This window comes from Numida meleagris, chromosome 1, assembly GCF_002078875.1.
Source record: "Numida meleagris isolate 19003 breed g44 Domestic line chromosome 1, NumMel1.0, whole genome shotgun sequence".
In the NCBI taxonomy this organism is placed as follows: Eukaryota; Metazoa; Chordata; class Aves; order Galliformes; family Numididae; genus Numida; species Numida meleagris.
The window spans coordinates 74,085,493-74,099,764 of NC_034409.1; the positions used below are offsets into that span (position 1 = coordinate 74,085,493).

The following is a 14,272-nucleotide window of genomic DNA, read 5'->3' on the forward strand; positions in this document are numbered from 1 at the left end:
ATGCTATTTAATGTAGTACATCTTTCAGTTTTCCCTATTTATGAGTTAAATGTAACTAGAGAACAGATTCTTTGCTTACAGGGTGATGTATCACAGTTCTTCTTTTACCATTTTACCACCATACCAACTTAACATTTTACTTGGAGACAGTAATTCTTTACGAGTATGTCATGGCACATGCTTAGTTAGAAGACATGTTTTCAGCACACATCTCATGGGCTGGGAGGAGTTATCATTGTGCTCCCCAGCTATGAACTGTCAGAAAAATCTAGCGCATCCATCCATGGGAAATAAAAAAAATAGAAAAATAGCTGAGGATAATTTTCTCTATCTGTAGAAAAAATAATGAGCTCCTAGAAAGACCTATGATTCACAAGTGAAGGGTAGGTAGCAGCTCAGGAATGAGCTAGCAGGGAGTAAAAAGGTCCAAATGGCAGATTTGGGCTGGAGTCAAGTCTGCCCACAAAGCTGGAGGAAATACAGCTAGACACAAATAAACTCAGACACATGAGATTTGCCAAGAACAACAGAAAATAAACTTTCTTTTAATGTTTTGTGTGTATTATATGGACTTTAGCATTAAAACAGTGTTCTCTGGGGGGGGGGGGGGGGAGCACCTCTTCCTATCCCCGCTGAAAGCAAGCAATAGAAAGATTTCTATCTATTCCCCAAATTGTATGAATGTTATATTTCTATATTCTGTACAGTAGCTATGTTATGCAGTTATATATGCATATATCAGCTTATATTCAACTCTAAATACAGGGTGGAGACTTGCCCTAGTCCTGTTTCCAAGAGGGGTAGGATGTGAGGAGGAGGCCTCACAGGCATCCCAGCAGAGAAACCAGTGACTGCAAGTTACTTGATTAGCTTTGAGATAAAGTACTTGGTGCCCTTCTCTCTACAGAAACGTGTACTCAGTTTAATAATAAGTATAATAATAAGTACGCAAGAGGAGCAACATCCTCTGTGTAGGAGGGCTATGCTTGTATGTATATATATGCAGTCACTGCATAACTTGGAATTCTTTGTCCTGTAAAATGGATTAACATTTAAAGATTTAGCCCATTTAGCCAATTTTGACCTTATATAGAACAAACATGTCTCTGCAGGGTGTCCTTCTGTAAACGGAGGATGTAATGCAGCTTCTATCTGCATACAACAGAAATCCAAGTACTGTGGAGAGGCTCTTACATGAAACATTTTTCTCCTCAATTTTCTGAGAATTCTACCTCCGCACAGCAAATTGTTCCTTATATTGCGTTACTCTGGCCGTTCAGCAGACCATTGTTCCTGCCAGGCTGAATGGTACTCAGTTTAGTAGCAGAGTATATTATGTTGAGTGTGAATATCTGCTTTAGCAAGCTACCTTTCTATTAGAGCTGGGAACAGTGCTCAGAGATCCTCACTGATCTTCTGCTGCAGTGAGATAGATGCTGAGCTCAGGTGCTCTACAGAACAGTTGGTCATGCTACCAAAACCCACAAAGTGTGATTAAGACACTTCAGACAGCTCTTCCCCACTCCCCCTATCCAACCTCATAATGAACATTGACCATATACCTGGAAATGTTTTCTGTGCAGCTGGAAAGCGAAGTTCTCTAGCAGTCAACAGACATCCAATGCTACCAGCGTGAATTATTTTCCCAAGGTTGGCCTGCTCATACCTGAGGATATGTCCACCTCCCCACCAGCACCTGGCTCTGTACAATACAGCACACACAGAGAACCTGCAGGAAAATCCAAGGATCTCAGATAATGATTCCTCTACCACATCTCATTCCAGTTTGTGACTCCTTTCTGTGTAGAAGACACCAGGTCAGGAGGTAGGAACTCAAGTGGAGATACTGAAAGCAGACTCAGCAACTGGAGAGTGTAGATATAGACAGATCAAACAAGTCATCAGGACGAGCTAATTCATTGCCTCTTGCCCTGTCCTTCACCCCAGAAGAAGCAAGTTCCCAGTTCTTTAAGGACACACATGTTCTTCAGGCTCTCTTGGGCTTAGGAACAGATGTAGCCATACTTCCTGCTTCCTGAAACTTGGCTGAAATGGGTATCAAGAGTTTTCTTCAGTGGAAAGGGAAGAACAGAGGAGAGGAGAGAAGAGGAGAGATGAGAAGAGGAGAAAGATCTCTCTTCTTGAGAACATAATCTTCTTGAGAAAAACATAATGCCATATGAAATCCAGAATTCTTTCTTTTGGTAGTATTTTTGTGAGGGAGGCAGTGGGCTTGAAATGAAGAACTTCCCAGAGGTAGTTATAAATCATCTGCTGCCATACAGGGACAATGAGGTTTGCCTTGGGTGGAGGTCAGCTCATCTCACAGTCCTGTCACTTTTCTGAGTCCAGCAGACACAGAGTAAACTCAGTAGCTGGAGACTGGGACTGGAGAGGAACAGTCTGACTAAGCATATCAGAACTCATACTTGTGCCATGCAAGAAACCTAGGCCAGGGCATAAAGCCTCATGCATAAAGGCTTGCACTCGTCTACATGAGACGCAGTTTAGGGAATTTCTGCCATTGGAGAGGACACTTCATCTCCATTCATGTTTCTCTGCAGAGACAATACACAGTTATAAGGACCTCTGGGAAATGAGCAGATCATGGCCTGCCAAACAGAAATTGAGAGAAAAGGGGAGCATCCCACATCCTCAGCAACAGATTTAAAAGACAACAGCAGCCACCATGACAGACAGGGGACTCTGTGCACTACAGCACCTGAAGAAGAGGATGTGGGAGAAGGCACAGAAGCAAGGAAATGGTGGGGGAATCACAACAAGCAAGAAGGACTTGTCTTGGGTTGTAGGCAGGGGTGATGATTTCTCTTCTCTCTCTTCTTTTTCTCTTCTACTGTTGGTAGCTCACAGAGCATCAGGCCTCCTGCGCTGCTGCTCCAGGAGCTGTTCGCAAGAGAGATGTGGGAGTTGCCCAGATCGGCGAAGACGTCGAGAAGGAAGGCCAGCCAGCTGGCGACAGATCTCATCTGAAGACAAAGCAGATAAACACATGTTGACAGATAATCAGAGTTTCCTTCACACTTGTCACTACCAGAAAAGTTAGTAGTATATCCTTCACTGTGTCTACAGAAACTGTTTTAACTGCTGACTCCTCACGTACAGGAGGCAAGTGAATAAAACCTTAGGCTTTTTTTCATTTTCTTCTCACTTTATTAATGCATAATATATGTAAAAAATCACACATCTTTTGCTGCAACAGCAAAGACTACATAAGAAATCTAGATTGGATTTATTTATTTATTTATTTATGAATAGAAATACTGAGAGTTACTTTTTAACCTCAAAGGAATTTGAGTAAAGGCTTGTCTGGGGTTAGCAGAGCGTGATGAAAACCAAGCAAATTCAAGGCACAAACAAGGGTTCTCAAAATTTTCATAGCATAATATCTACCTCCCAGTGGTTTTCATGGCATGCGTACTGGGTGCAAGCCTGCATGGAATCAGAGTTCCCCCCAGATTAGTCCAGGGAACATATTATACGTAGATTGGGGCTGGGAAAAAAGTTAGTTTGGAGACAGTATCAGATGGATGCAGTTATTCTTCTATTCCCTCTCCTGGGCTATCTTGTACTGTAGCTCACCTTGCATGACCTCATTCTCCTTGCAGACCATGCGAGAGCACACCTCCTTGTTTATAACGTACATGCGACGCACACTGGGGGATCACCGGGAATATGCCAAGGACAGCAGAGAGAAGCACAGGAATAAAAAGAAACAAAAAAGAGACAGGAAATAAACATAAACTCATGTTTATATATTTTAAAATAATTAGTCCAGAATAAGGCTATTGTCAAAAGAATGGTAACTTCTGTCAAGACTTCATGGTACGGCCAAGTGACTTACACGAGGATTACAATACAGGACACATAGTAGCTCCTTAGTGCTGCTCAGATAATAGATATTATGCTGCTTTAATTAATCACTTTAAAAGGCAGCTCTGAGGGTAGGATTAATCTCACCAAGTGGTTCCTTGAAGGAAGCTGTAGTTTCCAGAGGAAACAATTGCTGAACTGGATGTGCCATTTCTGGACGGCTTTTAGGGCTTTTCTTGGAGACTGCTGTTTTCTTACCTGGTAACACAGAGGTAGCTGATGCACTGCTTTACTGGTTTGTGAACAGAGTACAGGCGAGTGCAAGGGAACTGCTCCTCACGACAATCTGAGAACACACAGAGTCCAGCATAATTGGCAGGTGTATGCATTCTGGCCACATCTTGTTTTACTAGGTACTGTCCTCCAAGCTTCTAGTGAAAGCTGCTAGCATCTATTTTCCATTCTCATGTAAGAGATGCGAACGTTTTAGAGAAGGGGAAAATAGGGCAAATATTTCTGATCAACTTGCCTCATAAGATAAAAGTAAGGGAAAGTGAAGTACAAAACAAGCCTACTGGGAATTCTCAACACGGAAGGCACAGTCTTTGAAGAGGACAGATACAAATAAATAAAACATAAATTGTAGTTGCACATTTAACACATTTCTAATAGATCTACATTCTTACACTTTGGGATACAAACTTGGACAATCAACCCCATAGTTAACTATGATGAGTTTTCTTGAATTTCCTTCTGAAATACTAGCTCTTGGCCACTCAGCATGCCTGGTCTAGTGATCTGTCAATTCTTCCCACCCTGGGCAAGCCACGCAGTGAAAGGTTTCAGTTTCCGCTCCTGCCATTATCCAGTACTCTTAATGCAAGGAACAGGATGAAGTGAATTTTCCAGCAGCTCTCAGGAGACAAAGTTTGGTGCTCATCCAGCACCTGCCTGGAGAGGTAGCAAGGTGGGTGAAAGTGCAAACTTAAACATACCTGATGAAGCTGTTGTAGTTTCACTGTGAGACTGATCTGAAAGACAGAAAGGTAGCAAAATTAGTGTGGTTTACCATGATTTCTTCCTAGACATTGGCTTATTAAAACAAATAACTGGAAAGCTCTTTCGAAAACCTTCCCTTGTAACTTCAGATGTGGAAAAAGATTTCTTTGTTACTTGCACAAAGTAAAAGAAGGTACAAACCCAATGTGAATCTAGTGTCAGCTATCCAGCCAACAATGGTAAAAATCTGTCCAAGCTTTACCATAAAGCATTACCACTACTGTTCAAAATCACACCATAAAAGGCATCCTGATTTATAATTCAAAAGGCTGAGTACATGTCACTGTAATTGCCATCCATTTAGACAAAGCAAAGAAGCCTGTGACTGGCTAGACCAGCTAGACCAGCTGGTTCTTTAATGCTTATGACAAGAGAGCAAAAGAAGGTTGGTTTTATTTTTCCCTGTTATAAACCAATCCACCTGTACCACAGTAAAACAGTACATCTTATTATTCACCCAGTGACACACTGGAAAGGGACTCAGAGGACTTGTCAGGTGCAAGTTTTCATCATTGGTAATAGAAAAATCCTGCACTCTTCCTGTGTCAACCAGAAGCACAGACAACATACATGGACATAGAGAAAAGGAGTATCTTGGGCACTGGGACTCCAGTGAGGGACTTTCAGGGAATGTGGAATTCTAAGTGTTCAAGGGACAGAGCGAGGAGAGGGAAGATGGGTCTGCAACACTCAGCTGTGAATCGACAATAAACTAACAAGGACTAAGTAGAACAGGTGGTGTTACAGCTGCTGCTGGAAAAAGAGAAGATGTTCTGAAAGATTTGAGATTTCAGCCTCTTCCTCCCTCTCATAGCTCTGCCAATGGCTCATCACTGCTGACTTGTAGCCATCACACATGCTGCTCACAGTATCATCAACAATCTGATTCACCAGGTTAACAGCAGGCTTCTGTGAATACGCTGGGTTTTCTACAGCTGGTGGGATGCTGTAAAGCAGAGATGGATTCCATGGCACATCCACTCTGAAGAGTTTCCTCTTGATCCCTCCTCAATACATATTTTGAAAGAAAAGTTTTCTGTCAAGGCCTCATATTTAGCCTTTTCAAGTTTGGAAGCAAGTTAGCCACAGCCACTTTGGTGTGGACACAGAATGCCTTTATCTATCCTCCTACAGACTGACAGGTCTCACAGACCGAATGTGAGATTCACATATGTTGCAGACACCTCTCACCAGCCACCAGGAAGATCATGAACCATGTGTACATGATACTGCGCTTCCACTTTTCTCTCCCAGTGGTTTCACAGTGTTTTCTGCATGACCCACAATATTCTAGTCACAGACCAGAGTCCTTCCCCTGGGGCAATCTACATAGCAAGGCTTGGCTCCCCATGCATGTTTGCGCGATGTAAGCCATGGGTGTCTAACCTTTTGGCTTACTTGGACTGCAGTGAGTGAAAAGAAATTGTCTTGGGCTGCATATACACAGGTTGCTCTGAAAGTAATGCCTCTATTTATTTCTATGGAAACTACAACAGATACAATGAACACAGTAATTCTGCTCAACAGAGCAAATTCTCAGCAACAAAACAATATTTTTCCTACATAGTCACTACCATTAGCTATGCATTTTCACCAGCGATGAACAAGAAGCTTCATGCCAGGCTCATCAAATCCTGGACCAGTGGAGGTGACCCACTGTTGCCACTGCTGAAATGCACCATTGTGCTAACATCCACTGTTTGGTCTCTAGAAATGTTCAGCCAATGAGTCAATTTTTTTTTTTCCACATGGATGAATTAGGTGACACTCCTTTGCTTCATACACACTTCCATGTCAGACACCGTTTTGTCAGACCACCTCTCTGCTGCCATCTGTTGCACAGCAACAAAATGTAACAGAATATTGATGGCAAGGTTCAGCCTCTACTGCCATACTACCAACATCCACCTTTGATCTCATGGGCCAACATAATAAAATAGCAGGCATTACTTTCAGAGCAGCCCTCGTAAAATATATACTATAGAGAGAGCAACAAAAACATAAAGCTACTGGGATATTTGACCGTGTTTTTGTGAAACTAATGCATCAGTCTGGCTCGATGGCACTGGTTGCAATTCTTTGTGAATTATCAATGTACTCATTGGAGATTTTTAATTAAATTTTACTCTTCCTGTCCTTCATCCTTCACAAAATAGTCACTCACAAATGAGCGTACTGCCAAAAGCGATGACACGAATAAGGCATGACTGTGAAACAAGGGATATTTTTCTCTGTTAAGAGAGGTCATATAAAAGTCTAATAAAGAAATATTATCAAATTTTTGAGTTAAATATGATTGCATCTCTATACTTTCCATTTGAAAGTTTGCAGGTGGTGTATTTATGTCAACTGGAAATGGAGTCACAAACATAGATTGATGATTTTTTTTGCAATCTTGAAACCTATTCTCAAATTCCTGTATCAAAACAGAAAGCACAGCTGTGCATTTTTCGCTGTTCCCGGGACTATGTTTAGCCAGTGTATCAAAATGCAGAAAATTATTTGCAAGCACTTGAGTTAGCACCGCACTGCGCTCTCCCCGTGCCCTGATTTCAGCCCACAGAGCCAATCGCACACCGACGTTTGACTGCTGAGAGTGACGGGCGCGCACCCGGCCACTCGACGCGGAAGAGCCGCCGCCAGGGGGCGGGGCACATTGAGAGCCGAACCGGGCCGGGCCGCGGGTTGGACGTGCCTGGGTAAGCGCTCGTCTGAAGCGTCCTCCATTTACCATATCTTTCATATACATTTTGCTACTCCCTAGTGACATTAGCTGCAGGTACGGCAGGAAGGACAGTACTACTACATTAACAGGTGAACTTCGCCAATTTCTCTCCCTTGTCACTTAGTCTCCTTCCTACAACTTCCCCTGGAAGCTCAGGCTGTGTAAGCTTCAGATTTCATGGCTTCTTGCAGTGCAATCAACTTCAGACAGCTCTGAGTACACTAGGTGAAACCAGCATTTTCTTGGAGAACAGATCATTAGCTACCTTGAATCACTTTTCTGCATGGAGCTCAGAAAAGACTCCCTGAGAGCCATAAATTCTGGAAGAGCACTGCCAGATGTCAAAGGTGGGGAAGAGGGGTTTCTTAACATCTGGGGCTATGTAAGTGGGAATAAAGGTGAATAGAGGGGTAAAGAAGCCTGAAGTTGCTGAGAGGTAAGAACTTACCAGGGGTACTGATGAGAGAGCTGGTGTGAACATCACCTGGAAAAGAGAGAATGTCACAGAATCACAAAATTATAGGGGTTGGAACGAACCTCTGGAGAGGTTCCTTACAGTAGGTTACACAGGAAAGCATCCAGGTGGGCTTTGAATATCTCCAGAGAAGGAAACTCCTCAGCCACTCTGGGCTTGTTCCAGGGCTCTGTAAACCTTAAAGTGAATAAGTTTTTCCTCATGTCTGTACGGAATTTTCTATGTTCTAGGTTGTTCCCATTGCCCCTTGTTCTGTCACTGGGCAACACTGAAAAGAGCCTGACCCCATTCACTTGACTCCCATCCATTAAATATTTATAAGCATTGATAAGATCTGCCCTCAGTCTTCTCCAGGTGGAACAGGCCCAGGTCTCTCAGCCCTTCCTCCTAAGGGAAATGCTCCAGTCCCCTAATCGTCTTTGTAGCCTTCCACTGGACTCTCTCTGTAAGTTCCCCATCTTTCTTGAACTGAGTAGCCCAGAACTGGACACAATACTGTCATGGTTTTATGATTTTTGGTTATTGGTATTGACAAATACTCTAGATGTGGCCTCACCAGAGCAGAGGAGAGGGCAAGGATCACCTCCCTCAATCTGCTGGCCACATTCCTTTTAATGAACCCCAGGATACCAAGGACCTTCTTGGCCACAAGGACACCTGGCTCATGATCTCATTGTCCACCAGGACACCTAGGTCCTTCTATGTCCTGAGAGAGTTTGTCTTTACTTGTGTTGTTCCTTACATGACAAGCTATAGCTAGCTTGAATTATCTTGGCTACTGTGGTAGGCTCAGGAGACAGCGAGATTCAATCCAGTAGGTACATAAACACAGTGAACTCATTCCACCCTTATCCACTGCTATCCTCAGTGACTGAAATGGAACTGGAATTCTTAGCATTCATGTTTGGCTGTAGATGTCCCTTGAGCAGGGGAGTGGGACTAGATAATCCTTAAAGGTTCCTTCCAACTCAAGCAATTCTATGGGGGCTGCTTCAAAAGTAATGCCTCCTATTTTATTTTGGTGGCCACAACATCAGAGGTGAATGCTGGTGGTATGGCAGTAAGAGGCTGAACCCTCCCACCAATCTTCTGTTACATTTTGTTGCTGTGTGGCAGGTGGCAGCAGAGGGGCAGTCTGACAAAATGGCACCTGACATGGAAGTGTGTATGAAGCAAATATGTGTAATTGAATTCCTCCTTGCTGGAAGAAATTGCACTCGTTGGTATTCATTGATACTTACTGAACATTTCTGGAGGCTGAACAGTGGATATTAGCACAATGAGGCTGTAGGTGGTGTGTTTCAGCAGTGGTGACAGTGATGTGAAAGAAAACCCATGTTCTCGACAGCCACACAGATTTTTATGAGTGCAGCATGCAGGCTCCTGTTCATCACTGGCAAAAATGCATAGCTAATGGTGGAGACTATGTAGAAAAACGGTGTTTTGTAGCTGAGAATTTTTCTCTATCAGTGTTACTGCGCTCTTTGTATCTGTTAGAATTTCCATGGAAATAAATAGGAGGCATTACTTTTGGAGTGACCTATGCATGATTCTATGATGTTGCACTAAACCCTTACTGAACTCTGGATTCGTATTCTGATTTCTCAGACATGGCCACTGTAGGCATCATGACCGGAAGAAAAGTCATCTAAAACCAAGGCACTGATGGCTTCCACAGCAGTAGGACAGACAGCTGGAGTACTCACTGCATGTTAGGAGCAAGGCAACTCTAAAATCTAGACTGTAATAATTCATCAGCAGATGAGTTTCTCTGAAGGGCAACTGATGGCAAAGCTGAGGTAGGTGTGATGGAGGGACGAAGTGTGAAGGAAAGGGGATCTTGGCTGACACATTTTCGACTGGCCTCTGAATCGTTTTCCAGAAAGGGTCATGGCTGCTAGGTGTCTAAAGGCTTACTCGGTTCCTTCAGTTTGAAGAAAAGTCAGGCTCTTGTGGTTCCTCTAAGTGCTGAAACATGATGCAAATATACATTTATTTTATCTTATCATGTCACAGAAATGGAAGAAGTAAGGTACAAAGGGATAAAACAATTTACCCCCCAACAACACATTCAGCGTGAAAACCAGTTAATACCCTTTTGCAGCACTCTTGCAGCTGACGTATGATATCACTTATGCACCATTTTGCTCAGGATTTTCCTGAGCAGGTGTGAAGTTGCCCCAGCTTCTCACTGCTAAAGAAACGCGATCTCGCAGCCCTTGACGTAACTTCATGCAAAGTGTTCAAAACCCCAGCATTACTAGTAAAGAGCACGTAACATTTAGCGGGTTATTTTACAAGCCTCGTTTAATCTTCCCTGAAAGACAAGCTACAGTGTCAGAGGCAAGAAACAAAGAACAGTATTTGCAACTAACCAGGCTGTAACTGTGTAGGACAACTAAGTCACACAAGCAGTCTTTAGTATACTAACAAGCCTGTAATACTTACCAGTTACACTTTCCAGTTCTTGTCCCTTGACCACCCACGCAAACCAGCCTGCAAGGAGAGGAGAATGAAGAAAGGAGAGGGATTTCTGTAAGAAGTCTTTGTGAAATTTGTTATGAGATGCTTGTTTGTCCAGGAGACAACACCCACTGCTGAAGGGAAAAATGCTCCCCCCTCTGACTCAGTCCCCACTGCTGGCTGTTTTTCTTAAAGACATTTGAATACAGTGAATCCCAATTCAACACCTGCTGCTTCCACCAAAATTGAAGGCTGGGCAGAGTAAGAGACTGTAAACACCTCTAAATCTACCTGACTTTGCAATTCTGCAACACTCCTTGATGTATTTTGATAACAAATTGCTCCTTGCCTCCTTGCTGAGGTTGATCAAAATCCCTATCTGTGTTTTAGAGAAAAAAGAGGAAACCGAGTCATAGAAATTATTTGCTTGGGGTCACAGAAGTGTGTCATTGACACAGTAAGCAACAGATTGCATGCCTCTTTTAGCAAATAATTATCTGGTCCATCATCCTCCCTGAGTACTGAGTGGAGTGGAAGATCTTTTCTGCACTCAGGAAGGCTTGGCTGTATGTGCTGTGTGGCAGAGGAGGAATTGAAATAGACTGCTCATTTATCCAAACATAATGGGTGAAAGAGCTGCTTCCTCCAGCAGCCAGGAATACGAAAATATTTCCTACTAGACACAGAGAGGGGAAATGCTTGCATAATTGGGGATGGGTTGAAGGAAAGAGTTGGCAGGAAAAAGCCAGTGATCTGGGGCACTGCAGGGATGTGTGCAGGACCAGCCCAAAGCACAGTACATCCTGCTACTTCTTATGGACTCAGCTAAAAGCTGAGTCCATAAGCCTTTAGCTACTCCTAACTTCTTCATCCTTCCCCATTTCAAGACCCATTACTTGCAGACTGCAGGACTCTTGGGACTTCTATTTAATCATATTCTGTGGCTTTAAAGGACTATTTTGTTCCACACCCAGTTGCCAGCAAGAGCTCAGCTGCTGGTTGTTGATCCAGGGAGAGCCAGATACATAAAATTTTTATACAGGGTAGTGGAGCCCCGCACTTTTCCTGTTCTGGCTAATCTCTTAATGGTAATAAGCATAGGCAAAAGATATTCACTTTCTTGATGGTTTCTGATAAAAAGGAAGGACTGAGGTTCTGACCTAAAACCAAATTTTTAACATTGAAAAGACAGCTTTTACTACCCTTTCTTCCCCCTGCAAGGTGACTAGAAAACTGGACCAATTCTAAAACAGGACACAAGTGAAATGAAACCTCAGAGTAGGAGGAGAGGGGACAAAAGAGGTGAATTTCTAGACAGATTTTCAATTAGTTCAGTTTGCATCTGTTCAGGTAATCAATTCACATGCTTTATAAATGCTTGCATTGTATTATCCAGGTTGCAGTAAATGCATCCTTGAGGTCTGAGAAAACTGCAACCTTCACTCACCAAACTGTAGCTGAACTAAAACTGAAAAAGACATTGAGAGACCAGATGGTGGTTACTGTTATTGTTCAAGATAAAATATAAATAACAGAATTCCTAAAACAAAATACAGAAAAGTAAGGCATCCTCATTTAAGGTCTTCTTCTATGCATCACAGACTTTTTCTTCCTACCTTTAACTTCATGGGCCAGCTCTTGGATGCCTCTCCTCTCTAATTTGTAGTCACAAACATGACAGCCTCTTTGTGATAACTACTGTGGGTGCTTACAGGAAAAAAAGTGCTACTGGGGGCAAAACTGAACTCCAATTATATCCCCATGCAGTCACCAAACAACAGAGGAAGTCCATCTCAAGCCACCTCATTCAGCATGAGGGGAGGACTGAAGAGAGTAGACTGGAATGACCTGATTTGAATGTAATAGGTGCAGTCATCTGTCTCTTATATGCAGTCTTTCTGGGGCAAAGCTTTCTCTACCCATTGGAGTTAATCTTTTGCTGTCTGTTCTGAGTATTCTGACTCTAATGTCTGATGCTGATCTCTCCTTTTTTTTTTTCTTTTTGAAATTTGATCCCATTTGAATTTTTGCCGAAGATACACCAACCAAAGGAATGAAGCAACAGAACAGAACAAAACCAAATGAAAGTGGAGGCTAGGTTTTCAAAACAGCAACACAAAGATGGACAATATTTACTGGCAACTAGAAGACCTGTCTAGAAGTGGGGACACTCCAGCAGTAACCATTGGTGACATTAACCTTTTCACAATTACGACAGAACACATTTTGTGGAGTATTGGGAAATGCTCTGCAGATCGTGCAGACACAGGTTGTCAGCTATATGAAGTACAGCACAATCTATAGCATAAAACACAGCTAATTCTCTTTCTAAACTCCTGACATGGATATTCCTCTTACTCAAACATTCCTGTAGTGCAAGCTTTGGACCTCTGTCTCGTGACTCCCACTACTTACTGGGAGGTTGACACATATGGGAACCAGTCCCTAGTTCCTACATTTTTCCTTATACCCCAGTATCCACCTTGCCTTTCTTGTTCAGTCCTTCCCCCTTCACCATCCTTATACATGTTTCTGTCTTTCTCTTCAGAGCATTGCACATTAGCCTCTGTATGACACTCCATGCAGCAAGGGTGGAGAAGAAATCCTCCCCTTGGAGTTCAGACTCACCAGCTGGGGACAAGGACAAAGCTAAGAGACACAAGACTGTAAAGGTTCCAGAGGTCTTCATTCCTGTGGAGAGGAGGAGAAAGGGGTCAGAAGAAAATTAAAATGGGAGCAGAGATACCCTCCTTTGTAGCCCAGAAATTTTGCTTGCTGCCTCCTTTTCCCTCTAAAGACCATTTGTTGTTCCCAGCTTCCCTCCCACCTGTCTCTCTCCTAATCTGACCAGTTTTCCAGACATTTCTGAAACATTTTGGACTGAATGTAAAGCTCCATCTGCCTTCTTCCTCTTTCCACCTCGTTTCAGCCTCCATCCCTTTTCTTATCCAGGTGGCTAAGCCCCCTCCACGTGCAACCCCAGCATGCAAAGAAGTTATGTTTTTGTCTCCCTCCACTCTCTCCGACTTTAACACTGTTTTAAGGGGAATTGAGAGAATACATAGGATTCCCATCACTTACTGCTGCCCTCGGTCTCCGCTTGTTTCAGCAGCAGATGCTCTGTCTTCCTCCTTTAGCGGTTCCCCCCACTTTGGCTATTGGGTAAATCAAATGCAACCACACCCAGAACATGCTCTACTTTTGGTTGTCTTCAAAATATAATTTTGAGGGGGAAAAAAAAAGGAAAGAAAAAGGAGAAGCCAGTGAGATGGTGGGATGTGGTGTCATCATGCAGTTGGAATGAGGGGGGGGGTAGTGTGGAGCAGCAGCCCACACCCTCATTCCAGAGTTTATTATACTCCAATGGGAGACTGCTCCTCCCATTCCCCCAGGATGGCCCAGGACCAGAGATGGATTCTTGTGCCGACGTTACACATTCATGTCCCATTTTGCTTTGCCCTCTCATGCAGTGCCCTCACTCTCCCTTCCCTCTTCTACACGAAGTCCCGTTTTCCCACTTAGCTGTTCCCTCGATCGTCTTTTTTTGACCGTTTCCCTGTCTCGCCCCTGCGCACCGACAGTACGCAGCCCTCTCTGTATTTTCCGAAACAACACGCTCGCCTCGCCACGGGGACAGGATGCGTTCTAGTCTCCGCCCATGTTCCCCGGGATTGTAGTATTCCAGATAGACGGCCTCATCAGGCATGCGCTGCAAATGA

The 14,272-nt window shown here is 43.4% G+C and overlaps 1 protein-coding gene across 1 annotated transcript; it reads right to left on the reverse strand.

The window, feature by feature from the left end:
• MFAP5 (microfibril associated protein 5) lies at positions 514-13,865 on the reverse strand. The gene is made up of 8 exons (XM_021394632.1): positions 13,635-13,865; positions 13,182-13,244; positions 10,539-10,586; positions 8,064-8,099; positions 4,827-4,862; positions 4,090-4,177; positions 3,601-3,674; positions 514-2,987 (listed from the first exon to the last, which is right to left on the reverse strand). The coding sequence occupies exons 2-8, from the start codon at positions 13,240-13,242 to the stop codon at positions 2,866-2,868; spliced, it is 465 nt and encodes a 154-aa protein (XP_021250307.1). The 5' UTR covers positions 13,243-13,244; positions 13,635-13,865; the 3' UTR covers positions 514-2,865.

What these genes read in the sequence shown, in the direction of transcription:
- MFAP5 (XM_021394632.1), bottom strand. Translation starts at nt 13,242, where the DNA reads ATGAAGACCTCTGGAACCTTTACAGTCTTGTGTCTCTTAGCTTTGTCC. An exon ending in TTTGTCCTTGTCCCCAGCTG is followed by an intron (nt 10,587 to 13,181) that starts GTGAGTCTGAAC and finishes CTCTCCTTGCAG; the next exon opens with GCTGGTTTGCGTGGGTGGTC. An exon ending in AACTACAACAGCTTCATCAG is followed by an intron (nt 4,178 to 4,826) that starts GTATGTTTAAGT and finishes GTGTGTTCTCAG; the next exon opens with ATTGTCGTGAGGAGCAGTTC.